Raw genomic sequence first — 26,022 nt, forward strand, 5'->3', positions numbered from 1 at the left:
GAAGCTTGAGGGGCTCTGAGAGAGAAGGCGGCCAGTGGGGCACTGGGGGTGGGGAAGGAGAGGAAGGGGGAAAATCTGGGGATGGGGGAGAGAGCTCCCCAGTTTCAGCTTTGTCCCCTCCCCCGTTTTGTCCCCACAGATGAGAAGACACAGACAGAACAGGGGGAAAAACCAAATGCACATTTATTAAGCTCAACACATAGACTCTGAGGGTGCGGGGAACAGGGAGGTGCCGGGGAGTAGCACACAGGGATTGCGGGGGGCTGAGGGTGGACTCCGGGACCCCAGGAGCTGGAGACCTGAGTCCCTGGGTCTGGGATGCAGACGGGCTCTTTGGGGGGGTCGTAATTGCCAAGGCCTGGGGAGGTGCAGCGGCTCCAGCCTTGGAGTGGGTGGGACGGCTCATTCAGGGGAGCGCTCCCTGGGCAAGGCTGGGGTCCCCACCGCCTCCACCCGGTCCTCAGGCTCCCGCACTCAGGCAGGGACAGTAGTGGAGGTGCCCAGGGCTGGTCTACACGCCGCCACCTCCAGGGGCTGGGGTGAGAGGGAGTGAGAGAGAGAGAGAGAGAGAGCCAGGGAGCTTCAGTGGGCAGCAAGAGGGGTGGAAGCAGCCCCCCGCCACACACTGCCAGGGGCCCTTCATGGAAGTCAGATCTCCAGACTGTCACCCTAGAGCTAGCCCTGGGAAGTTGTCTTGCCTCCCTGCACCCTAATATCTGGTCCATAGAGGGACACCTTTGGGGCTTTTGTCCTGTCCCACAGGGCACTGTCTTGAGAGGAACACATCTGTGATGAGGCCGAAGATCCCTGGCCCAGCCTGGGCTTTTCTGGGGTGTCCCCCTGCCAGAAAAAGAGTCTCCATCCCTCTCCCATGCTCCCAACGTCCTCCTATACCCCCACTCCTTTCCAACACACCACCTCTGGAACATTTGGATACAAAAGGAATTCCCATGTCTCCCACCCACTTGGGCCCATCATTCAGCTGGAATGGGTCAGAATTCTGTACATACTCTTAGACTGTGGCCAGGTACCCAGGCCAACCGTACCCCCCCCCCATCATCCACAAAGTGACCCATTAATGTTCTTAAATCTCATTAAATAAATATGAAACTAAACACATGAAATTCCACATCAAATCCTCCAAATATGGAGTACCCCAAGGCCCATTTTTTTCGTTCTAAAAACTTTATAAGAGGCAGAGAGATTCCCATCTCTGATTTTTTAAAAGTCCCTGGAAAGGACACAGTTCCACTAAAAACAGGTCGAGATATTTTTACATAATTAAAATTAACACCCCCAAGGAGTCACAATCTTTCATCTACATGCTTATCCCCCCTCCTACATCCTACATCTATCCACCTGCACTCACTCTCCCCCTCCTCCCCCTCCCCCCCTCCACCCCCTTCACCCCACCCCCTCCCACATTCCACCCTCCTCCTCCATTCTCCACCCTTTCTAACGACTCCTTCCCCCTCTTCCTCTCTCCCCTCCTGCACCCTTCACCTCCTCTTACACCCCCATCCTCTTCACTCTTTATCCTATACTTTCCATCTTTCCATCTTCATACTCCTCATATTCTCTCCTATATTCTCTCTTTTCCAATATCAATTTTTAAAACCTGTATTCTATATGTCTCTCCTTTTGTTTTTTGATACAATTATTCACAAGCTTTCCTTCCTTCCTTCCTTCTTCCCTTTTTCTCAGTCATTTCATCCTAGATCTTCCCAACTGAACAGTAAAGTCTGGAAAACATTCTATCTTCCTGCCTTCTCTAGTGCTCAACTCTGCCTTCATTCTGACTGCCAACATCCTTCTCCCATGTGGACCCCTCTCTCCACAGGCTGTGGCTTTCTCATCTGGGGAATTAGTTCATCCTTGCTTTTATGAGATTAGGTACTTGTTTCTGGGCAGTTTCAAGGACTCTTTAGGACATTTCACATCCCGCTAACTTCATGTTTTACCATGTTTGATCTGCAGGGTCTCAGCTCCATCGTTGGTGGCCCCATTCTTAGGGACATCCAGTGCAGTTTCCCCTCTGACTCCCCTGCCTGCCCCCACCCATCTTCCCAGAACCACACCCTTTCACACCCTCACCTGAGGAGGGAAGCTCCGACTTACAGGATTTGCATGTTGGGCTGTGGAAGCAAAGATGAGAGAGAAAAGTATAAAGAGGCTCAATTGCGCAGGCTTTCTGGGAAACACCTGGCAGGCCCTGGGGGCCCTTTTGTTTGGCAGCACCCCTGCGCCCCAGGCTGCTCCCACCCCTCCCCATCTCTCCCCACTGCTGCCGGACCTCTCAGACCTGGAGTCCGCCTTCCTGCACTTCACCTTCTTGCCTGTTAGGATAGAGACAGAACAGAACAAGGAGAGAGGACATAAGGGTCTGGACAAAAGCCAGCAGGGGAACTGTAGGTGCCCGGGGCTTTGGAGCCCAGGAAGGGGTCACACTTACTGATGATGATGAGGATGCCCAGGAGGAACAATATGGTAGCCAGAGTCATGCCCACGGTCTGGACAGTATCGTAGTCTGGGGAAGATATTGGAGGACATCAAAGTGGGGGCAGCACCTCAGCTCCCCTGGAGCCTTGGCCTGGGTTCAAGGCTGCAGGCTCCTCCAGTGGGTCAACGTGAGGATCAAGTGCATGGCCTTGGGCATTGGGCGCTCCCCTTAACCTCTCCTCTTTACCCCTCTCTGGATTCTTTGGCCATAGATATAGATATGACCTTCCTCTACTGCGTATATATATATATATATATATATATATGTGTATATTTTTCAGCAAACAACCTTCTCTGTGGTCTCTCTGTCACCCATCCCCCTACTCAACCCTCCAGCCATAGGGATCCTGTTAACACCTGAGTCTGATCAGGGTCTTCCTGAGTTCAGAGCACACCACTCCACCCCCTCCAACTTCCACTTCCACTGCATTGCAAGGAAAAGCCAAAGTCCTCCCCACAGCCCATGAGGCCCTCTACCATCTCATTCCTATCCCTTCTCAGACCTCATCCCACTCCACTCTCCTCCTCAATCCCCTACTCCAAGCACACCAGCCTCCCTGCAGTTCCTGGAGCCTATCAGGCATGGTCCTACCTCAGGGCTTTTGCACTTGCTGGGCCCTCTGCCTGAAAGCTCCTCCCCCAAATATCCCTCCCTTACCAACTTCTGGGCTTTATTCAAATGTTAGTGACACATTCTCTGGCTGTCTCATTTAGAATTTTCCATGCTCTCCTCAACATTTCCTAATCTCATTCTTTCTTTTATTTTCCTTCATAAGAATTATTCTTGTCTAGTATGCCGTAGTAAACATTTATCGAAATATTAATTTATAAAGCATCCACTCCGTACCAGCAGCAGCCCAGGCCCCTGCCCTCGGGGAGTTGTCATTCATATTGTGATAGACAAAAGAAAACCAAAAAACTCAGTCATGTGACCATGGCTAGATGTGGGTGTAGCCCCTCTTGCTGCGGAGTCAGGAGGGCCTCTCCTAGTAGACAGTCATTATTTGATCTGAGGCCTGAAGAAGAAAAAGGAGCTGTGTGGAGAGCTAGAGGAAGAGTATTCTGGCAGAGGGAACAGTAGGTGCAAAGACCCTGAGGCAGGAAAGAACTTGGCGTATGGAGAAGCAGTATGAGTGAGCAATGGGAGAGGGTAGGAGGGTATTTAGAGGGGGAACTGGGGTCAGTTCTGCTAGACCTGGAGTAATTTTTTGAGCTTCAGTGCTGTGGGGAAGATTTAATGATATCATCCGAGTAACTCTTTTCCACAGTCCTTATAGGTGGGAACCATTACTATTCTTTATTTACAGAAGGGCCCAGAGAGGTAAAGTTCCTTGCTCAAGGCCACACAGCTAGTGAGTGGATAAGCCAGGATTCAAATCCCGACAGCCTGGTGTCAGAGTTGTTTGCTTCTCTGACGACGCCAGTGCACCAGCCCAGAGTGCTGGTGAAGCCTGAAGAGGGTCCATAGAGGGTACCCCCTCCCCAAGTCTGACTCGACCCTCCATGAGCCCAGCTGATGTGAATTATATCCACATGGTCACGTGGTCAGTGGGCCAGCACGTAGCATGTAGCCATAGCTGAAGCCACTTCAGCAGTGACCCATGGAGATCTACAGCCACCCCTCCATCCAGCCCCAGGGTACCCTCATCACAGAATCTGCCACTCACCGTAGTAAAATGGGTCAGGTTCCTGAGGAACTGTGGCAAGAAGGCAGAGAAAGAGAGAGAGGGGAAAAAAATTTCAGCAATGAGCTTCTTAACATTTTTGAGGATCCTGATGGGGCCACTGGTCCAGTGGTTTCTGTGTAGGAATCAGATAATGAGACCTCTTGCTCTGGATGATGTTGCCTCATGGCCAGACACAAAGCTTAAAGAGAGGAGCATAGGCTGGATTCCAGCCCCCACTCATTCCATTGGTTGATACCTTCCCTTGTACAGTGCACAACCTACCTAACCATACATGGCGGTCCTGGTCCTAGCCCCCTGTAGAAGTCTAATGCAAGCATGGACTCATTTCCTGAAATACACATAGATACTCCCATTTGCATATGATGCTGAGACTCCAACCCCACTGCTGAGTGGACTGCTGAGTGTATCGGCTTCCCCTGAACACTCCCTGAAACTTCTCAGCCATCTGAGAGCTCCAAAAGGCAGACACTGTGGCTACTGCTCTCATCCACTTGCTCCTGCCACCAAATCCAGCAGAGCACAGCTGTCCAAAATTTTATATTATATTATATTTATTATATTATATCATACTATATTATATATATCCTATATTACTTATTTCTCAGACATCAATTTAAAGATTCAAAATTGACTCTGTAATAACTTTCCCAGTGTGTGTGTATATGCACGCATATGTATGTAGCTGTACCACATAAAACATACTCAACCATTGGAAGACTCACTCTGATTTCATAAATGTTAACAGGTGGATAAAACTTGTGTGTGTCTGTGTGTCTGTGGATTTACTTTTCCCCAACTCCCACCTCCCTGTCTCAAACTCTATTCCCCTTCAGGAGAGCTCAGAACATCCTTCTCATTCAAGAAACCCATCCTGATGCTTCCCTAATTCCTCTGACAGCTTTTAGTACACTCTGCCTTGATTAGAGCACAATTCTGCAAAACATGCACCACTAGGGGAACGGGGGTGGGGGTGGGCTATCAGGAGTGCCAGGGCTATGCCAGATGTTGTCATTAATGTTCTTCCCCTATCCAGGCTCAGGAAGGATGGCTACCTTGAGGTTGGGAAGGGGGACAGATGACTAATTCAGGCCAATGAACTGCAAGTCCAGTCTGCAGCATTTAAGTGCCCACGCAAGAGCTCTCTTTTGCCTTTGGCCTGGTGATATGAATGTTGAAGATCGTGGCTTCTCCAGTTTTCTTTGGTGAGTAGAGACCCCCCAGTTGACCTGTGGTGGCCGTATAGTCTAAATGAGAAATCTACCTTCATTGTGAGAAGCCACTGAGATTTTTGGTACTATTTGTCACCACAGCATACTCTAGTTTAAACTGACTCATGCAGGTGGCGCCCAGGCAAGACCCTGATTAGCACTGATTCACAGTGTGTAAGTTCACCCTTCTCAGTTCCCTGTCCAATCTTCAAAGAGCAAGTCTTAAATAGGAGCTGATGTGACTCTACACCTTCCAACCCTTGTTAATCTCCCAAGATAAAACAGGCCTTGGGTTCAGGGCCTTCAGCAGGCAACAATACCTAAATAGATTGTTATGACGTTATTGGCTTTTCTCCTTTATTTATCTAAGCGGCATTTGATGGCACTGAGTCCATGCCAGGCTCTCTTCTAAGCACTTTACAGATATTAACACACTTAATCTTCACAGCAGCTCTCTGATATAGGCGCTATCTTCATTCTCATTCCACAAAAGAGGAACACTGAGGCTCAGAAAAGTGAAGTCACTTGTTTAAGATCATTTTAATACTTGCCTTCAATGTAAGACCAAAAAAAAAAAAAATCCTGATTTTCCATTGTGGTGGCAGTATAAAATAAAGCTAACAAAGTTTTTTAAAAGTTAATTCTTTGGAGGGAAAATGTTAAATAAATATCATTGTGGGGAACATTTGGACAGGGCAAAAATCATGAAGGTGGTATTCATAAGCATCAAGATGGGGAAACATTATTTTAGAGTCATCTGTGCTCTGTCTTAGCTCCCCCACCAGATGGAGAGTAAATTTATTTGATTCATCTCTACTGTTAATCCTGGCATTTATAAAGTTTTTCAAAGAAGTTTTCTAGAATGAATGAATGAATGGATGAATGAATGAATGAGCTCCTGCTAGGCTGCAGGGAGACTGCATCAGAAGTGGAGCAGTTGAATTATCCTGCTTTTGTCTCCTGTGTTTCCACACATCCTGCCTCCCCAAACCATCAGAGAAGCCCAGTGGGTGAGCGCCTGCCCCAGAATCCTCTTTGGTTCCTCCCTGGGTGCTCCTTGCTCCATGCAGAAGTTCCTCTTCTGGTCTCTGCTGCCCCAGCAATCTGGGTCCTCAGGACGAGGCTGAGCTAAGGGTGGAGTCAGGAGGCAGGAGAAGGAATGTGCACCTCCTGGCCAGTTGCCAAGGAGACATCAGGAAGGAGGTGGTTACTATGGCAACTGGGGCATCTTGAGAGGTGAAGAGAGGTGATGGGTCTGGGTACCCCAGGCTGGATAGGGTCCTGTGTGGGACTTGGGGGTTGGGTTTCTAACTCTGGGGCCAACCTTGACTGCCTCTGCTCCCTTTGTACCTCCTATTGCTGCCTCTGCAGGACTGGCTTCTGGCCAAGCGGAGGGTCCTTCTTAGGGATAGGGACCCAGGCCCAGCTGTGCTCCTGCATCTTCTTTCTGTTTGTCCCCAACACACCCTCCTGCTCTCTGATGGGGTGGGGGATGGGGGGATGCGGGAGCCATCCCCCGCCCCCAAACAATCTATTCATTAATTAATTAATTTCATTAAGTGGTTTGCAACAGGCAACATGCACTTCCTCCCCCGGGGTTTCCCAAGACCTGTGGTCCCCTCTCCTGCTGTGACTGGAGAAAGGGTGTGGGGAGGCGGGGGCATCTGTCCTCCCACCTCTGCCCGTCTGCTGCCATCGATCCTGCTAACCACCATCTCCGCGAAAGGAAGCACTAGGCTCCCTCCAGGCTTGCTGCCTCAGCCCTGCCCCCTCTCCCTAGGGTGGCTTCCAGCCTCTGCAGCCGCCCCCCCACCCCCACCCCCCGCCCTGCTTCAAATTCTGCAGATATGGCTCAGTGCAGCAGCCCCCACCTGCCGGGAAAGCGGGCAGGGAAGGAGAGATCAGAGTGCAATTGGGGTTCCCTTCACTTGCCAGAGGTTCCTCAGCACCGCTGGCCTCTCCCCTGGCCCTGCTCTCAGCGCTGGGGACCCTCCCTCACCCACCTCTCCCCCACCATGGAAGCATCCCTCCCCTTGCTCCTCTGCAGAAGTAGGCGCAAGAAAGGGGGCTGTTGGGGGGGGGGTGAGTATTTCGGGGGTGCCTAATTGGGCTAATGGTGTGAAATGTAAATCTCTGTGTGGGCGATGGAGGTGGGGAGGGCATCTGTGTGCACACCCAAGTGCACCTTTCGGACCAGACAACACCCCGAATGTGGGCTGGGAAGGAGGGTCCTGACACCCATCCCTGCCCATGGGGGCTCACTGCAGTGGTACGGGCCCCACCCTGTGCCAACCCCCCCTTCTCTTTTCCATTTCCCTCTCATGCTGTGGGTCCATCTCTCTCTCTCTCTCTCCCCCTCTGTGTCTTTACGCCTCCCTCTCCATAGTTGCCTCAGTCCCTCTATCTCTCAGTCTCTATCTCTTTCAGGCTCTCTGTCAGTCTCTTTCTATATTCCTTTCGGTCTCCCTCTCTCTTGCTCTCTCTGTCTCTCTCCGTCTCTCTCTCACTTCCTCCAGCTCCTATCTTTCCCTCTTTCTCCCTGCTTCCCACTGAACCTGCCTGTCAGAGATTTCAGGAAACACCCACCGTAGGTGCCAGCACTAGAAAAAAACAGGCATATGGACCCCCTCCCCTTACCCTCCGCAGAGACCCTGAAATCTGCGAGAACCTCCGTGGCTGCAGATCTACCCGCTCCCACCTTCGGAGCCCATCTCTTCGAGGCCACTACCACCGCTGTGCTGGACCAGCCACCCGGTTGCTATAGCTACCGGTCCGAGCATCCTTTCTCCCGGGACTGCCGCTCTCCAACCACGGGTCCCGCACAGGAACGACACCACCGGGAGAGGGTGTCCAAGAGGCCTGGAGGGGTGCCAAGGGGTGCACTGCAGGGGCCTCCGCCCATGGTAGGAAGGGACATCTCCTTCCCCGTTCCCCTCCCCTTCCAGTACTGGAATCTCCCCAGATCCTCTCTCCTAAGCTCTAAGATCCCGGAGCCCCCCTGCGCCCTCTCCCCAGGCGACGCTCACCCTTTGTGGGGACCTGGGTCGGGGTCGCCATGCCAAGCCGGAGCAGGGGGCGGCTGGATGCCGAGGTGGTGAAGGAGCGGCTGCAGCAGCTGGAACCGGGACGGACTGTTGTCGGGGGGAGATGCGGGGAGCCCTGGTGTGGAGGGGGCCGTAGCCAATGGGGGCCCGGAGAGCCCGCCCCCGTCCCGGCCACCCCCGCCCCCGCCCCCGCCCACTGCCGACGTCCCCGCCCTTTCCCCAAGGGTGGGGGCGCCCTCTGCCGGGGCCAAGGGGGCGCCCAGGCTTTCCGCGCGAAGGGACTGACAGATCCACACCGCTCTGTCAAGACAGAAAAGCACGTTTTATTGGAAATCTGAGCGGCAGAGAGGAGTCTGTGGGGGCAGGGCTGGGGAAGAGGACAGTCCAGATGGAGGTGGGCGCGCGGAAGGTGGGTGGGAGGCGTCAGGTGCCAGGGGAATTCTGTGTGGGTGAAAAGGGTAAGAGGCAGGAGAGCCCTCCAAGCCCCCTATCCCAGCCCTTCGCCCCCTCCTCCTCCCCCCTCCCTCCTCCAGCCTAGTCAGAGCTGCAGGACCTGGCTGGGTTCCATCGCACCAGGTGTCTCTACCGCCTGCGGGTGGACAGACCTAAGGGGGAACACATAGAGTTCGGGTAGCAGGAGGGGCACCCCAGCTCCTCTGGAAGGTGGGAGCACAGCAGGGCAACTCCCCGACCTCGGGCTTCAGATCAAGCCCCCAGCTCCACGCGCCCACGGAGGACCAGGAAAGGGGTTCTTGGAAGCAGCCCGCATCCCCAAACACCCGAAGTCTCCCCAAACTCACGGCGGATTGAGCTGCGGAAAGTTCCCTCCTCTTCATCAGGTTCCCCAGTCCTGAGAAAGGAGATGCAGAAGGAATTGGGGATGGAAAAGGAGAGAGGCAGCTACACCCGGGAAACCCCAGTGCAGCCCCCATTTCACAGACTTGTGTTCTGAGACCCAGAGATGGGCGAGGAGCAGGTTCCGGGCCGCCAGAGAATCCAGTGCACCCAGGAGCAGTTTAAGTGTTTGGCGGGAGGCGCTCCAAGCCGGTAACAGCGAGTACCTCCCGGAGTGCTGGAGAAGGAACTAGAATTTGGAAGAGGAGGTAGAGCCAAAGCGACTTGAGGGCAGATTGCCTGGAGACGGCCTAGGTTAGAAACCCAGAGCTTTCATCTTGCAGCTGAGCGATCTGGGGCGTGTGACCACCTTCCTGTGCCTCGGTTTCCTCATCTGTAAAATGAGGTTAATAACAGCACCTACCTTATAGATATGGTGTGAGGGGTAAATAACACATAATGAAACAGCATCCTGCACGTGGGACACACCCAATAAATACTACCTTTATTTATAATAACATCTACAAGTATCTTAATACCGACAAGGTGTTCATACATCGCCTGGGCTTTACATTTTTATTTAAGGATGAATCAAAGAGCTAGAAACAGGACTCTGAGCTAAACTGGGCCGCCAAGTGAGGTGATCTCATTTCGCCGCGGCTCTTTCTTTCACAGCACTTATCGTGCTTCGTGATTTTATATTTGTGGGTCTGTTGGAGCCCATCGCCACCGCCCCCACTGGGCTGGAAGCTCAGCCAGGCAGGGAGGGCAGTTAATTCCTGGCTTGGTCCCAAGGCCTGGCTTGGGGCTGGGCACGTAGTAGGTGCTTGATACATATTTGCCGAGGCGTCTCTCTGGCTCTGGATTGAGTGGACTTCCGGCCTCACCCCCAATGCTCCTTCAGAGCGGGAGTAGATGAGTGAGGGCCCAGAGAGGCTTCTTACCTCTGCTGCTGGTTGAATTTGCACCGGCATCTTCTGCCTGTGGGTGGGGGCGTGGGGAGGAGTGCGCTGAGATTCCGCTCTATGCGGCACAGCGAGCCAGAGCTCGCGCTCGCCAGGGCTGGAGCGGCGGGGGGATAAGGGTGGGGCAGGAACAGGGGGGTGCTGGGCCTGCAGTAGAGACGCGGCGGGCCCGAGGGGGGAGTAGAAGGGGCAGGGCGGAGCCTAGGGCTGGGAAAGGGGAGGGGCAGAAACAGGGGCGGGGCCGAGGGCGGGAACGTAAACGGGGTGGGCCCGGGGGCGGTGATAGAAACGGGGGCAGGTCCGAGGGCGGAGTAGAAGGGGCGTGGCCTAGGGCTGCGATAGGGGAGGGGCATAAACAGGGGCGGAGCCGAGGGCGGGGCCGGGGACAGAAATAAGGGCGGGGCCAAGGGCTCGGATAGGGGCGGGGTTGGAAGCGGAGCGGGGACTGGACGGGGTTGGGGCAGACACCCGCAGATTCGCGGCTGGAGTCAGGGTAGGGGTACTCACTCAAGATGATGAGTATGCCCAGGATGAAAAGGATCCCGGCGATGATGAGGCCTCCGATCCGCAGGGATTGGTAGTCTGTGGGCAGCAAGGAGGAGCGTGAATGCAGGGAGGGGAGGAGGAAGGATAGTAGAGGGGCAGAATGGGAAGGAAGGGGCAAGGAGGAAGGATGGGGAAGAGGAAAGGAGATCAATGAGAGGAGGACAGAGAGATGTGGGAGAAGGGGGATCAGGGAGAAGAGAGGATGTAAAGAAAAGGGAGGGGAGGAGGTGGGCAAGGCAAGGAGGAGGGAGGAAACAAGGGAGCAGTGAAGGATGATGGAGAGGATCAGGGAGAGGAGAAAGGCAGGTGGCAGCAGAGGATGAGCTATAAGATACTAAGAGGTAAAAGGAGAAAGAATCAGAGATACAGAGAGGGATGAAATAGACAGAGACCAACAGAGAGACAGAGACAGAGGGAGATCAAGACAGAAAGAGTTGGAGAGCCAGATCAAGAGAAAGAGAGAGAATGAGAATGACAGAGACATAAAACACTGAGAGTCTAGAGATAGATGGAGACAGAAACAGAGAGAGGTGGGGGGAGGGGAGGAATGAGGAGAGGACAGACTAACCCAGCCCAGCACCCCCCTAACTCCCAAAGAAAGGTGCCCCTCCCTCCCTCACCATAGGTGAATGGGTCGTGTTCCTGTGGCGCTTCTGGAAAGAGAGAAAGAAATCAGGGTCGCATGCTTCCTGGGATCCTGGACAAGGAGAGGCATAACGAGACCCTCTGGGGGTTTTACATTCCTGGGCCGAGAGTCTGGGGACTGTTGGACCCTGAGCAGACTGCCTACCCTCTCCGGGTCTTAGCTGCCCCGCTGCACTGTCCTGGGTGGGGCAGCACCTAACTGCCTCAGCTCTCCGTCTCATTACAGGTTGTCTCTGATTCCGTCATTCACAGGCCTCCATCCCGCCCTCCACCTTTGCCTGACCTGGGGCATCCTCTCCCCTCCCCCAGATACCAGCCTGTGACTGGACCCCACGTGAGACCCCAATTTCCTGGTGCCTCAACTGACTCAGTTCAGATTGGAGTCTCCAACTTGGTTCTCTTGCAGGGTTTCCCCTACCCTTGCCACCCTTGGGGCTGAAGTGGGTAGTGGGGCTGCCTTCCCCGGACTCACCTGCGTTGACCATGGCGAGGAGACCCACACAAAGAACCAAGATGTGGCTGAGAGATGCCATTGTCCTGAGGGACACCAAGGGTCAGGAAATCTGTACCCTCGTTCCCCCACCTTTGGGGCCTGAACTCTCTTCAGGGGACTGTCTCTGTTAAGTCAGAGACAGTCCAGGGAGTTAATTTCAAAAGCGTCCATCATCCAGCTTGGTCACCCTGAGAAACAGAGGCACCCTCCTGCTTCACCGGGACACAGCATCACCAAAACAACCCACACGGTGGGGGTCACAGAGCAGCAAGGACAGGGGTGAGACACACACAGTCCACAGGGACCTCCCGCAGGCCAGGGCCGTCCCCACAGCAGGCCGCAGATTCCCCACGCCTACCCTGGCGGGGGAGAGCAGGATGCCTCGCCCCACCCAGGTGGAGAGACAGACACACTGCCAGGGATGAGACAGCCCGGACCTGCCCAAGGGCCCACCTGCCCGCACACCACGGCCTCGCCGTGTCCGTAATATTCCAGCTCTCCTGCCCTCAGCCGCTGGCCCGCTCTCTGCCTGACCCTGGGTATAAATATCTCCCACTTCACCCTGGAGGAATTTGCCTCGCACAGGCCACCATGGCAACAGCCTTCCTCCCCCCCCTTGGGGGTCATGCACAACCCTGCCCGGGTGAGGCTGGGCTGCCACATTGCCATGGGCTGCCCCCGTGGGAAAGGCCACACCTTCTCCTCTCCTGGAAGAGATGAGAATAGGGAAAACGTCCCCTTTGCCTGCCTCTGGGTGACATCTTTCGTGAACGGACAATGCCAGGCGAGTGACATGAGGCCCAGGCCAGCGGGGCTGAGAGATAGAAGACAGATGCCAGGGGCAGGAACGCACGCACACATGCACGCACGCGCACACACACACACAGTGGGGCTGGAATGGAGACAACGCCCACTCCCCAAACTTCTGGTTGGAGCAGGACATGGGGTGGAGACACAGGCACACGTTACTCCTCATCTGGGCCTCCTGCACCCCCAAACAATGACGCAACCCAACCTACACCCTACACACATGAGTGTCCAAAACCCACACCCAGCCAGGGTGCACGTGCCACGGCAGGAGCAGGGAGGAGTTGCACCCACACTCCCACCCCTGGGAGAACCCCAACGTCCCAACCACACTCTCTTCCTCTTGGGTCTGGCCTGCCTGGGAAGCCACTCCTGTTCCCAAAATAGGCGGCCCAGCCAGGCCAGGGGTGAGGCCTGGAGGGGAGGGGCAGGGGACGCTCACCCCAGTCAGGCTGTCCCCTGCCGAAAGAAGGCCCCAAGCGTCCGGCTGTGCCCTGGGGCCGAGCACTTTGGACCCCCTGGCCCAGAGCTGGCCGCGCTGCCCTCAGCGGTCTCCCCTCCCCGCCCAACCCCACCCCTACCCTCCGCAACCGGCAGCTGTAACTGGAGCCGGGCTGGAGGGGGGCCAGGGGGCGGCCCCCAGCCCAGACCGCCCTGGCCCGCTAGGTTAACTCTCTCAGCTCAGAGGGAGGAATCGTAGGCAGCCAGCCGTGGGGAAAGCTGGGGAGAGGAGGTGCCGGCAGGGAGGACTGTATTACAGGCGCACAAACACACACACACATACGCTCACACGTGAGCCTCGGGCACACTTCAGAGGGCTTCTGAGCTGGGGGGGCAGGGTGGGTGTCAATGATTTTCCACGCTGCTCCCTGGGAATTGGGCCCAGCCTGGGCTTAAGGTCACCTGGCCTGAGCGCCTAGGAGTCCACTGACCCCTGACCCCAGGGTCCTGCGGGGCCCTCGTCAGCACCACAGGGTTGTTTGGAGGGCATTTCAGCCCTACATATACATTCAGTGTATGTAGGTTGTCTTCTACTGACTGTGAGGTCCCCCAGGGGTACACACCACACCACACCACACCCACACACACACACAGAAACCCAAAGACCTGGATAAACAGGCACAAAACAAGACAAATACATGCATGTACATACATACAAATTCAGAATAACACATCCATCGAGAAACCCAAAGACACTCACCAGCACTTCTTACACCAGTCACAAAACACTAAGACAAACACATTTGTATACACACAAAACACACACGTGTTCATTGAGATGGATGCCCATATAGAGGCACAAAGACACAACCACACAACTGTGCACTCTTACAAATGGTCACAAAGATACACACTCTTGCGAGGACAATACTGACAAATGTCTGTACAGAAACACACCAACACATGCACACTAAACATAAATACATTCAAAGGCACCGCCACAGCCAGCACTCCTACACAATCTCAGGCATGTGAAGGCACACAAACTGTGTACATTTGTACACAGACACACACACACACATTTATGTGGGCTCATGGAGAAGCAGAAACACTGTCAAGGACACAGGCATACAACCAACCATGCTGTGGTTTCATAACCGTAAAAACACACACACACACACACACATGCATCCTCATGCACCAGCAAACAGGCACACAGCTGGTCATACAGTCACAGACATACAGGCCTACGCTCTGTGTTCACACACTTGGAGACACCACCAAATGTGCGCTGATGTGTTTAGCCCAGAACCTCCCCGTCCCTGAGCTCATGTGACCCCTAAAACCCCCTGCAGGACAACACACCTGGCGTCCTCATGGGCGGGCCAGGTTACCAGGCAGTGGTGACAGAGTAAAGGGGGATCAGCTCTGGGCTCTGCCATTCCTAGTTGGGAGAGCTCGAGCAGCCCAAGAGACCTCTCTGTGCCTTGGTTTCCCATCCTACAAAATGAAGAAATCACTAAGGTAATACGTATCACCCTGGGCCAGGCTCAGAGGTCTCTGAATCTGACATTGTCTTTTTTTTTTAATATTTATTTACTTATTTATTTGGTTGCGCTGGGTCTTAGTTGCAGCTCAAGAGCTCCTTAGTTGTGGCACGTGGGCTCCTTAGTTGTGGCATACGAACTCTTAGTTGTGGCATGCATGTGGGATCTAGTTCCCTGACCAAGGGTTGAATCTGGGCCCCCTGCATTGGGAGCTCAGAGTCTTAAGCACTGTACCACCAGGGAAGTTCCCCTGACGTTGTCTTATCATTAACTCCATTTTAGATATCTGCAAACCAAGGTTTAGCAAAGTGGAGATAATTCTCCCAAGGTCCCTCTGGTGGTTAAGGACAGAAACTGCCCCCACCTGAAAGAGACCTGGGCCCAGATACCACACTCTGCAGGACACAGATCAGGAGCAGGTAGACGAGCTCACACCCAGGCACAGGTGGCCCTGACACACACACGCACACACACGCACGCGAGCGCGCATGTGCACATGGTCTCAGAGGACCCCGGCAGCTTCAAAAGTCTCCCTCATGAGCCTCTGCCCCTTGTGGCCCTATACCCCAGAGTCACCAGCAGTCCCTGGTTAATGATAACCCTAATATCTATGTAGCCCTGGGGAGGGGTGACAGAGGGGCAAGGGGGGCCAGCAGGGAGGGGGGCACCTGGCTAGCTCTAGCCAGTGCTGGCCTCCCTCCCCTCACAGGGCCAGCTGCTCCAGAGTGGAGAGGCCCAGCCACTTTCGGGCTGGGTGATGGGTCAATGACTTAACCTCTCTGTGGCTCAGTTTCTCCTTCTGTAAAATGGAGATGATAATACTATTCAACTCAGAGGGAGGTCAGGATGATTATCTGAAATGATCCATGGAAAATATTGAGAACAAAGCCTGGCACACAGTAAGTGATCAAAAAAAAAAAAAGAAAAGTAAGCTGTCACCATCATCATCCTTGTCATTCTTATCATAAACAGGAGGGAGAACCCTGCTGGGCTGAACACTCTGTGAGTATGGATTTAGGCCCATCTGTCTCCCCTTGGTGTCCCTGGCCCTAAGCTCTTTATCTATCTTTTTCAAAGACCCTGTAAAGAAGTTTATCATCCCTGCTTTAAGGCTGAGGTAACAGAGACCTGAAGGGCCTTGCTCTAATCACAGAGATGTTCAGGTGCAGGACAAGCACTTGGGTCCAGAATCCACCCCAAGCTGTGAGGTGCCCACCCTGCTCTGAACACTCTCTATCCTCTCGGATAGAGGAGGAATTCTCTACACATCTGAGAAGTGGGTGACACGATTGCCCCATTTGACAGATGGGCAAACTGAGGATCAGGGACCCAGATCTGAGTGACCTCACCTGGTGTCAGGGGGGGTCACTTTTAATACTTTTAAAAAATATTCAAGTTTAATAATTTATGCTTTACCAGTAAGACACACATTTCTACTTTTCTGTAAAAGACGTTAGTGGAACAGTCCTGAGCATGCTGACCTGAAGCTGACCCAACGCTGCCTGGGCCTCACCTGCCCGCAGCTTTGCCCGGTGCCCTCCAAAGACCCGACTAGCCCGTGTGCCAGGCCCACCCCGTGCCCTGCTTCGTGACCAATGACCCCTAGCTGGTGCTGTTAGGCCCCTTGTCCTCCAAGTGTTCTGGGTGTGTGCAGCAGTGCCAAGAGAGGCTGTGTGTTCTCCCCATGCCTTAGTTTTCCCATCTGTAAAGTGGGGGTTAATAATACTACCCACCTCAAGGGGTTGTTGTGAGGACTGAGTAAATTCATGTCAAGACTGATGCATAGTAAGGGCTCAGTGAGTATTATTACTACTACTTCAGATTGGGCAATATCATTTATTTATTTTTCTTATTTAATGAACAGAATCTATCCAAACTGCTAAAAGCTTAGTCCAAATGAAAACAGCCAATATCCATGGGTTCTGATCTCCAAAGGATGAATGCAAAATCATACTGGGAGGCTGTGCAGCCAGCTGCCTGGGCTTGAGTCCTGGCTCTGCCCCAGCTAGATAACCTAGATCTCAAATGACTTGACCCCTCTCTTCAGTATTTCCATCTGCAAAAGAGCCATATGATAGCATCAGCCTCGGAGGGCTGTAGTGAGGTCAGCACGAGCTAATAGATGAACTTGTAGGACATGGCGTGGTACAGAGTCAGTGCTGAAGAAAGGGGTGGCATCATTATCATCCTTTTTTCCTTGGGTTAGCTCCCTACCCCTAAGTGAGTGGTGGGTACTCAAGGAGTTAATTTCGGGCAAGAGAGGTTGTGGGTTTGGGGCAGGGCGGCTGCCCTGCTGAGTGTCGCCACCAGAGGGAGCAGCTGGACTTGAGCTGGTCCCTTCAAGCCTGGGTGCCAGCGCCCACCCAACCCTACTGGGGCCAGGGGAGGGGGCTGGCTGGGAGTGGCCACCGCGGCTCCAGCCCTTAGTGGTCTCTCCTCCCACCCCCCTCCTGCCTGCAGAGCCATCCGGCCCCCACGCTGGTGACACCCTCCTCACACTCCGTGAGTGGGGTGGAGTGGGGAATCTGGGGAGGGGGCTGGCCAGGAGGAGCCAGGGCAGCTCCAACCCTCCGTGGCCCCTCCCCTCCCATGGGGCCCTCTGGCCCCTTCCCCAGGGCTGCTCTTCCTATGGCCTCTGACCCCCTCCTCCTTGCCCTGCTTTGCCTGGAGCACCCAGCGAGTCCCTTTCCCAAACCTCCTGGGAGAAGGGACGTGGGAGGAGGGGAAGAAACTTCCAGGGAGCTGGAAAGGGGGGGTAGGGAGACAGAAATAAAGACACCAGACAGAGGGAGACACACACACACACACACACACACACACACACAGACACACACAGAAAGAGAGGCCAACAGACAGAAGGAGCCAGACAGAAAGAGAAAAAGAGAAACAGAGACAGAGAGACAATTCAGATAGAAATAGAGAGACAGAGATAGAGAGTGGGAAGCAGACTAACTCACGGAGTCAGAAGTATAAAAAGGCAGAGAGACAGAAAGACAGGGAAAGAGAAATAAACAGAAAATTAGACACCAAAGAGATACAGGAAGAAAAACAGACTGAGGAGAGACCAAGAAAGAGGAGAGAGAGAAGCCAGGGCAGAGCGTGCCAGCTGGCGGCATAGAGGGTCACCTGGCGTGGGAGATGTAGTGGCCGCGACCTGGGCCAAGCTGGGTGGGCAGAGAGAAGCCGGTGCCTCGGCGGAGGTCAGGGGGCATGGGAGGGGCAGGAATCCTGCTGCTGCTGCTGGCTGGGGTGGGCGTGGGGGAGGCCTGGAGACCCCCAAAGGGAAAGTGTCCTCTGGGTTGCTCCTGCTCCAAAGACAGTGCCCTGTGTGAGGGCTCCCCGGACCTGCCCGAGAGCTTCGCCCCGACCCTGCTGTCGCTGTGAGTGTCAGGCCCTCCGGAAGCCTGAGGCTGGGGATGGGAGTCCTGGGACCCCAGGGGCTGGCTCCCCAAGGAAACAGGGACCCATCAGGATCTTGGGAGGGTGGCAGCAAAGGATGTCGGGAGGCCTGAAAGGGGGCTGCTGGGATTTGGAAAGGAGCGCGAGGGAAATTCCAAGGGCAGGGGCAGCATCGGGGCCTGGGAGGAGGGAGAGCCGTGGGGTGGGCTGAGCGCTGCCAGGATCCTTGCCAAGCGAGGAGGGCAAATGCCTGTCTCCCCTGGGATGTAGGGGAATTACACACACCCAGGGTCAGGTGGCATGCCAGGGTCCCCTCCGCCCCACCCCCGGACACAGGAGACAGCTCTGGGATGGGACTGGCACACTGGAGCGGTTTTCTCCTCGCCCACCATTGCCCACATCCCCAGCTCACTCGTTAGGACTGGAGTCACCCAGCTGAAGGCCGGCAGCTTCCTGAGAGTACCGTCACTGCACCTGCTGTGAGTGGGGCCCGGCTTAGCGACGACCACCTGAGGGAGGGGGTGTCCGTGCACATGCGCGTGGGGGAGGCTTGGACACACATACGTGTGTGTGCGTGTCCGTGAAAGCATCCGTGTCACGCACATACTCACGTTGCATGCGTATGTGTGTGTGACCGTGCCCACGTGGGCTGGGGTTGGGAGGGGGCAAGGTTAACGTGTCAGGTAGGGAGCAGCAACCCTGGAAAAATTTCTTTCTAACTTCCTTGCCAGCCTCTTCACATCCAACTCCTTCTCCGTCATCGAGGACGATGCGTTTGCGGGCCTGTCCCACCTGCAGTACCTGTGAGTGAGGCCAGGAGATGGGAGCCCGGGAGAGGAAGGAGGAGCCCCTCTGTGTCTCCTAGAGTGGGGGAGATAGGGGCTTGTTGCCCTGGGGAGGAAGTGTCTGGACAAGGGACCATCCTGGAGGGGGCAAGAGGCCGGGCCTCTTGAATGGGGTTGGGGCTCCTGCTCAACTGCCCTCTCTGTTTCAAGATTCACAAAAGGCCTGGATGACCCATGACTGTTTCGGGTCCTACCTGACTTTCGGGAGCCCAGGGAGGTTACAAGAGGCCAGAGATAAGGAAGTGTTTCAAATTAAGAGGAAACTATTCTGAGTTAGATGGTGATGGTGGTGATGGTGGTACTGATGGTAATGGTGGTGATGACAGTATGACTATGCCAGCATTAGTGCTGGTGCTGGTGGTGATGGTAATGGTGGTGGTGGTGATTCTGCTGCAGCTACTCACAGGGAAGTGGTGGCATTATTGAGGGTGGTGGAGTGGGGATGATTTTGATAAAAATGGTGGACCCAACGGTGATGGTGCTATTGGTGGTACAGATGATGAAGTTTGAAGGGTTGGTGTTAGTGATAATTATCAGTATTCTGGGCACTGGTAATTATTGTATTGGTATTGGTGTTGGTGTTGGTGATGGTTTTGGGTAGGATGTTGGTGTTGGTGTAATGGCAATGTTGTTGGTATGGGGTTTGGTGGTGATGGCGGAGATGTTCGTATGTATGGAAATTGTGGCAGTAGTGGTGTTGATGGGTGATGATGTGAGTGCTGGGGGTAAAGGTGATGTTTCTGGTGTTGGCAATGCTGGTGCTAGTGCTGAAGCTTGTGATAATGGTGGCAATGGTTTTGGTATTGATCACAAAGGCTGTGTTCTTGGTGATGCTTATCAGTGTTGCTGGTGTGGGTTTGGTAATGATGGTGTTGGTGTTGGTGTTGGTCTTGATGATGGGAATGGGTGGTGATGGTACTGGTGACAGTGGTGACATGGTATATTGTTGGTGATGACGGCAGTTATTGGTACTGGGGTTGATGACGATGGTAGAGGCACTGGGCATAATGGATGATGGTGGAGGTATGGGTGGTAATATTGGTGCTAGTGCTGGTGTTGGTGATCATGGCAGCAGTGGTGGTGATGGTGGTGGCAGTGTTCACAGTGAGGCTGGCAATGACCCTAGGGTCAGGTTCTTGGGTCCTGAAACTGTAGGCTGGGACCTTGGTGAGGACAGGTTCCTGGGAGGTTTTCCCTGGGATTATGCAAGGTGTTGGGGGAGAATTCGGCACATTCCAGTGGCCTATGGCTTCCATGGGGTGAGTTCCCCAAGCACTGCAGGGCCACGGCAGGGAACCAAGGGCCGCCCCCTGACCCCACCTTCCCTCCACAGCTTTATCGAAGACAATGAGATTGGCTCCATCTCTAAGAACGCTCTCAGAGGACTCCGCTCCCTCACACACCTGTGCGTGCCTCCATCGCCCCAGCCCGCCCTGACAGGCACCCCGCACCCATCACCCAGGCACGCAGCGTATCCTGGGAGCTGCTGATGGTTTCTCCTTCTCTCCCTCCACCAGAAGCCTGGCCAATAACCATCTCGAGACCCTCCCCAGATTCCTGTTCCGAGGCCTGGAGACCCTGACTCACGTGTGAGGCTCAAGGGGGCTGGGAGGGTGGGGGGATTTGGGAATGTTTGGGTGGGGGAAGGGGACATCTGTGCCCACTCTTGGTTGGCACAAATGAGTATGACTGCGATGGTTCCTACATATTTTCCACACCACTTGGGGGCCCTATCCTGAAACCTTGCCTGGGGAGGGGTGGGGAGCGTGGCCCCCAGGGAGTGGAATCCGGGTCGCAGCCCCTCCCCGGCCTCTTGCCCCAGGGACCTCCGCGGGAACCCGTTCCAGTGTGACTGCCGTGTCCTCTGGCTGCTGCAGTGGATACCCACCGTGAACGCCAGCGTGGGGACTGGGGCCTGTGCCGGCCCCGCCGCCCTGGCCCACATGCAGCTCCACAACCTCGACCCCAAGACGTTCAAGTGCAGAGCCATAGGTGGGGGCTTTCCCGGTGGGGTGGGAGGGACAGCAGGTGTTCCCGGAAGAAGGTGGGAGATTGGGGAACGGCTGCCAGGCCTGAGGGGCTCACCTCCCTCCCTGCTCTGCCATTTCCTGGCTGTGAGTCTTCTGAGCAAGTAGCATCACCTCCCTGAGCCTCAGTTTTCTTATCTGTAAATAGGGGTAATAAACAGTGACATAGGGCTGCTGTGAGACTTCAGTGATGTGCTTGGCGCAGGGCCTGGGAGGGGAGGCCCCCATAAATGTTCATTCTCGTCTTTGTTGTTATTGATATAAAATCGACCATTTAAAAAATACTTCCTATGATCATTTTGCTTTTCCACAAATATATTTTGGTACCTTTATGGGTACTGGGCAAAGCAGAGAGCACAGCAGTGATGAAGCCAGTCCTGGGTCTTGCCCTCACAGAGCCCACAGCCAGAGGCAAGCAGAGAGGGATGGCCCAGAATGATCAGGGCTGGGATGGGGTCAGCACAGAGGGGTCAGGGCCGGGATGGAGGGAAACCATGGAGCTAGGGGAGCCCAGAGCCAGAGCGGGGGCCAGGCACAGCTGGAGGGTCAGGAAGGAGTGGGCATTTGAGTTCAAACCTGAAGACCATTACTAACATCATCATCATCAAAGCGTAAGACATGTTTTTGGTCTTTGGGATTCACAGAACAAGGGAATTGAACTTAGTCACTCTTCATTCCATTATTCAACAAACAGTCACCGAGGTCCACTCGGTGCCCATCCCTGTGAGAGGCGATGGGCACACTGTGGTGACCAAGTGCCTTGGCCTTGGCCTCATGGGGTCACAGTCCTGGGGGTGGGGAGACAGACATTAAATAAAACATTGCACCAATAAGTGTATGGTACACATTGTGATAAACACAGGGGGTGATGAGAGAGTTTAGGGGGTGGTCCTGCCTTACCTGGGGCATCGGAGAAGGCTTCTCTGAAGAGGTAGCACTAGATGTGGACGTAGCTAAGTGGAGTACAGAGGAAGGGCCCAGCATGCGCAGTGACCCCCAAGGCAGCACAGAGCTCGTCCTGAATGAGGATCAAAGGGAGGCACGTCTGGCTTGCGGGAGTGAGGAAGGGAAGGACACAGATGAGGTGGAAGGTGCAGGCGCCTCACTCTGCAGGACTTTGAAAGCCACAGAGAACAGGGCGGACTTTATCCAGAGGGCTGTGGGAAGCCATGGAGGGTTTTGAGCAGGGAGTGACATGATTTGATGGCCGTTTTTAAAAGATCCCCTTTGGATGGGTATGCTTAGTGGTTTGGTTCATTGCTTCAACCCTGGTCCCTAGAAGTAGGGCCTGGCATGTAGAGTGAAGTATTGTAAACTGGAGTCCACCACCCAGCTCCACTGCCACCACACTGGGCAATCTGGGTGCGCCATTACCAAAAATGCTAAGTTGCTGTAACAAAGAGGCTGTAAATACCATGAATTAAAGAAAACAGAAGGGTCTGAGGTGAGCAGTCCAGGCGGGTGCGGCAGCCCCTGGGTGTTATCCTGCTTTCCACGGCTGAAACCGAGCTGTGGCCCCGTGCATATGCCAGTTCACAAGGAGAAGGGGAAAGGGCCAAGTCCAGGATGAGCCATCTTCCTGCAAGCAAGGCGAGCACTACGGCCATCACTCTGCTCTTGTTCCATTGGGAACCTGGTCTGGTCATGGCCACACCGGACCTCAAGGCCGGGGGGCAGCGTAGGGGGAGTGCTGGGCTAATGTGTCCTCTGGCTGGGCAGCTGTGTGCCCAGCTGCTATCCTACCTCCTGGAAGACGGGAAGGATGGATTTGGCTGGACAGCCGGCTGCCTGAGCCTCTTAGCCTCAGTTTCCTCATCTATAAAGTGGATGTAATAACAGAACATAACCTATAGGGGTCTTGTGAAATTAAATGAATGAATAAATATGCTACTTCTAAGCAGCTATTTGATGAGGCCACGCAGCTTAGAAAATAGAGTACCGCCGTGTTGTTGTGAGTTAATACGTCCACAGGTAAAAAGATTCCACTGTATGTCCCTGTGAGGTCAACACCGTGGTGGTCCTCATCCCAGAGGTGTGCAAGCCGGGGCTCAGTGATGAGGACCCGTGGGGTGCCCCTGGCCTGCCTGAATCTCCCCTCCCCGCTGCACCCCCTCCCAGAGCTGTCCTGGTTCCAGACGGTCGGCGAGTCGGCGCTGGGCGTAGAGGCGTTCTCCTACCAAGGGGAGCCCCACGTCGTCCTGGCACAGCCCTTTGCCGGCCGCTGCCTGATCCTGACCTGGGACTACAGCCTGCAGCGCTTCCGGCAGGAGGAAGAGCTGTCCGGTAAGCCCACTCCCATCCTCCCGCCTGCCAGCTAGCCTGCCCAGCTCGCCTGACAGGCGCCCTGCTCCCCGACTCCCCACAGCGCCCTCGGTGGTGTCCTGCAAGCCGCTGGTGCTGGGCCCGCGCCTCTTTGTGCTGGCCGCCCGCCTGTGGGGAGGCTCGCAGCTGTGGGCGCGGCCCGGCCCCGACCTGCGCCTGGCCCCGCTGCAGGCCCTGGCTCCACGGCGGCTGCTGCGGCCCAATGATGCCGAGCTCCTGTGGCTGGACGGGCAGCCCTGCTTCGTGGTGGCCGACGCCTCCAAGGCGGGCAGCACCACGCTGCTGTGCCGCGACGGGCCCGGCTTCTACCCGCGCCAGAGCCTGCACGCCTGGCACCGGGACACGGATGCCGAGGCCCTCGAGCTGGACGGCCGGCCCCATCTGCTGCTAGCCTCCGCCTCGCAGCGGCCCGTGCTCTTCCACTGGTTTGGGGGCCGCTTCGAGAGGCGCACGGACATCCCCGAGGCCGAGGACGTCTATGCCACACGCCACTTCCAGGCCAGCGGAGATGTGTTCCTGTGCCTGACACGCTACATCGGGGACTCCATGGTGAGGCTGAGCGCAGTCCCGTGGGGCAGGCACAGGCCGGGCCTGACCTGCAGCAGCGGACTCCCACTCAGGGCTGGCCTTTCAGCACTGACCACACCTTGCGCACTGACCTCTGAACTCTGACCCGCCTCACGGGCTGACCTTCCTAATGTGCCGATCTTTGAGCTCTGACCCCACCCCAACACTGACTCCAAGACTGTGACCCCTCGAGGCTGGCTGACCCTAAACCCCTCCCCATCCCCCAACACTGACACTGGCCCCGAGATTCTACCGCCAAACTCCGACACACCCCAGCACCTACATTTAATCACAACCATCACACCCTGAAGCCCCAGGGCTGACGGCCCACCCCCTCCAACACTCTCTCTCTGGAGTGAGGTACAGCCAGGGGGAGGGCTCTGAGCCTAAAAGGCACTGATCTGACGCAGGTGTTCACAGGGTGTCTGCATGGGGAGCAGACTGTGGGCACAGGGACAGGGGCAGGGAGACCAGGAAGACCAGGAAGGCGGCTGTGTGATGGTCCAGGAGGGACCATCTGTGGCTGGGCTGGAGTGCGGCCAGAATAAATGAGAGACATAAATACCACCGTAGGTGAAACTGACAGATTCCAGGGCTGACTGATTCTATGTGGGGTGTAAGGGAGAGAGAAGGGCTCAGAATGACTCCAAGTCGGTGGCCTGAGCAGCTGGGTGGTGACATTTATGAAGATAAGAAAGCTGTGGGAGTTTGGGGACCTACAGGCCTCTGTTCCCAAGCTGTTCCAAGTCCTCCAAAGCCTAGAGGACCACTGACGGGCAGGCCTGGCCCTCTTGGACCCCAGCCCTAATGAGCGGCCACCCTCCGCAGGTCATGCGCTGGGATGGTTCCATGTTTCGCCCGCTGCAGCAGCTTCCCTCTCGCGGTGCCCACGTCTTCCAGCCACTGCTCATCGCCAGGGACCAGCTGGCTATCCTGGGCAGCGACTTCGCCTTCAGCCAGGTCTTCCGCCTTGAGCCTGACAGGGGGCTCCTGGAGCCACTGCAGGAGCTGGGGCCCCCAGCCTTGGTGGCCCCCCGTGCCTTTGCCCATATCACCATGGCCGGCAGACGCTTCCTCTTCGCTGCTTGCTTCAAGGGCCCCACACAGATCTACCAGCATCACGAGTTAGACCTCAGTGCCTGAGACTGGAAGGGACCCTGGACATGGCTGGCAGAGGGTTGGCATGGGGAGTCCTGGGCCTCTGGATGCCCCATTGCCTGGACTCCTGGCCCTACTCAGAGGTGACTGCTGGTCCTGTGAGATACTGACCACAGGCCAAGTTCAAGGCAAGAGCTGCTCCTCCAGTCTTAAGCAACATCTTGGCTGGGGGCAGATGACCCCTCCCCCTCCAATGATGACTTGGGGGCTCAGGCTGGGGCACCGCCGCACAGAGCCAGTACAGAAATCATGGGGGGGGGGGTAATGTGCAGCGCTCCATGAGGTCTGGAAGCGCCCCCCTCAACCCACTCTCACCCCTCCTATTCCCTGTAAAAGTACTACGGAGAGGATAGCTTTCCTTTTCCTTCTAAACTCAATCCAGCCAATCGCTTTTAGTGCCCGCCTCCATGACGTCATCAGTAGCTGGGCAGTTTTCCCTGCCGGGCTTGCTAACTTCCTCTGCTGCTTGTGCGCATGCCTGCTGCCGAGGCGGAAGCCCAGTGTGTCTTCCTTGTTGCGCTTGCGCAGGGAATAGGCGGGAAATTGAGAATTGTTGCCCGGAGTCCGAGGTACCCGTCCTCGGTCGATGAAAGGGGCGAGGACAGAAAGTGTATGAGCTCAATAAACGCGCTGTGCACCCGCCTCACCGGTTGTTGTGGGGTCACTGGGAGAGGGTGTCTGCTGTGGCATGGGGTGGGGTGAGGGAGGAGGATTGGTGTCCCAGGAACGGTATTATGGAGCGGGGGGAGGTGTCCCAGGGTACATTTTGGCTGCCCTTGTTGAGCTTTCAGGAGGTTTCTAAGGAGTGTGGGCTCATGCTTATGGGGGGCCTCGTGGGATGTCCAAGGGATTTAAGGGCATTATTAGGGGACAGGTCACGGGCTTATTGTTGGTCTCATGTCTTATGTATTGTAGGAGATACTTCGGGGTGTTTTGAAGGATTTTAGGCATTTTTATGGCTCTTGGGGACATTTTGGAAGTCTTATT

The 26,022-nt window shown here is 55.3% G+C and overlaps 3 protein-coding genes across 6 annotated transcripts; 1 reads left to right on the forward strand and 2 right to left on the reverse strand.

Moving 5' to 3' along the window:
- Positions 1 to 170: 170 nt before the first annotated feature.
- On the reverse strand, positions 171 to 8,602 carry FXYD7 (FXYD domain containing ion transport regulator 7). 2 transcript variants are annotated; one of them, XM_059904872.1, is made up of 6 exons: positions 8,422 to 8,602; positions 4,167 to 4,196; positions 2,453 to 2,527; positions 2,303 to 2,336; positions 2,095 to 2,135; positions 171 to 534 (listed from the first exon to the last, which is right to left on the reverse strand). In XM_059904872.1, the coding sequence occupies exons 1-6, from the start codon at positions 8,450 to 8,452 to the stop codon at positions 512 to 514; spliced, it is 234 nt and encodes a 77-aa protein (XP_059760855.1). In that variant the 5' UTR covers positions 8,453 to 8,602; the 3' UTR covers positions 171 to 511. The 2 variants fall into 2 exon arrangements, with proteins under 2 accessions (XP_059760855.1, XP_059760854.1); XM_059904871.1 differs by having other exon boundaries at positions 2,294 to 2,336.
- A 140-nt stretch (positions 8,603 to 8,742) lies between these two features.
- Positions 8,743 to 13,305, reverse strand: FXYD1 (FXYD domain containing ion transport regulator 1). 2 transcript variants are annotated; one of them, XM_059904225.1, is made up of 7 exons: positions 13,172 to 13,305; positions 11,902 to 11,966; positions 11,405 to 11,437; positions 10,746 to 10,820; positions 10,218 to 10,254; positions 9,240 to 9,289; positions 8,743 to 9,044 (listed from the first exon to the last, which is right to left on the reverse strand). In XM_059904225.1, exons 2-7 carry the CDS (start codon positions 11,960 to 11,962, stop codon positions 9,022 to 9,024), a joined length of 279 nt encoding a protein of 92 aa, XP_059760208.1. In that variant the 5' UTR covers positions 11,963 to 11,966; positions 13,172 to 13,305; the 3' UTR covers positions 8,743 to 9,021. The 2 variants fall into 2 exon arrangements, with proteins under 2 accessions (XP_059760208.1, XP_059760209.1); XM_059904226.1 differs by lacking the exon at positions 13,172 to 13,305 and adding an exon at positions 12,376 to 12,468.
- Positions 13,306 to 17,487: 4,182 nt separating this feature from the next.
- LGI4 (leucine rich repeat LGI family member 4) lies at positions 17,488 to 25,655 on the forward strand. 2 transcript variants are annotated; one of them, XM_059904192.1, is made up of 9 exons: positions 17,488 to 18,097; positions 18,524 to 18,595; positions 18,848 to 18,919; positions 20,295 to 20,366; positions 20,479 to 20,550; positions 20,784 to 20,953; positions 23,107 to 23,271; positions 23,354 to 23,859; positions 24,706 to 25,655. In XM_059904192.1, exons 1-9 carry the CDS (start codon positions 17,928 to 17,930, stop codon positions 25,018 to 25,020), a joined length of 1,614 nt encoding a protein of 537 aa, XP_059760175.1. In that variant the 5' UTR covers positions 17,488 to 17,927; the 3' UTR covers positions 25,021 to 25,655. The 2 variants fall into 2 exon arrangements, with proteins under 2 accessions (XP_059760175.1, XP_059760177.1); XM_059904194.1 differs by lacking the exon at positions 20,295 to 20,366.
- Positions 25,656 to 26,022: the final 367 nt, after the last annotated feature.

Source organism: Balaenoptera ricei, chromosome 19, assembly GCF_028023285.1.
Source record: "Balaenoptera ricei isolate mBalRic1 chromosome 19, mBalRic1.hap2, whole genome shotgun sequence".
NCBI classification, from domain to species: Eukaryota; Metazoa; Chordata; class Mammalia; order Artiodactyla; family Balaenopteridae; genus Balaenoptera; species Balaenoptera ricei.

What these genes read in the sequence shown, in the direction of transcription:
- FXYD1 (XM_059904225.1), bottom strand. Translation starts at nt 11,962, where the DNA reads ATGGCATCTCTCAGCCACATCTTGGTTCTTTGTGTGGGTCTCCTCGCC. An exon ending in ACACGACCCATTCACCTATG is followed by an intron (nt 10,821 to 11,404) that starts GTGAGGGAGGGA and finishes TGCTGCCCACAG; the next exon opens with ACTACCAATCCCTGCGGATC. An exon ending in AAATTCAACCAGCAGCAGAG is followed by an intron (nt 9,290 to 10,217) that starts GTAAGAAGCCTC and finishes CTCCTTTCTCAG; the next exon opens with GACTGGGGAACCTGATGAAG.
- LGI4 (XM_059904192.1), top strand. Translation starts at nt 17,928, where the DNA reads ATGGGAGGGGCAGGAATCCTGCTGCTGCTGCTGGCTGGGGTGGGCGTG. An exon ending in GTACCGTCACTGCACCTGCT is followed by an intron (nt 18,596 to 18,847) that starts GTGAGTGGGGCC and finishes CTTCCTTGCCAG; the next exon opens with CCTCTTCACATCCAACTCCT. An exon ending in CTCCGCTCCCTCACACACCT is followed by an intron (nt 20,367 to 20,478) that starts GTGCGTGCCTCC and finishes TCCCTCCACCAG; the next exon opens with AAGCCTGGCCAATAACCATC.
- FXYD7 (XM_059904871.1), bottom strand. Translation starts at nt 8,452, where the DNA reads ATGGCGACCCCGACCCAGGTCCCCACAAAGG. An exon ending in GACCCAGGTCCCCACAAAGG is followed by an intron (nt 4,197 to 8,421) that starts GTGAGCGTCGCC and finishes TTCTTGCCACAG; the next exon opens with TTCCTCAGGAACCTGACCCA. An exon ending in GCGGACTCCAGGTCTGAGAG is followed by an intron (nt 2,136 to 2,293) that starts GTCCGGCAGCAG and finishes TTGCTTCCACAG; the next exon opens with CCCAACATGCAAATCCTGTA.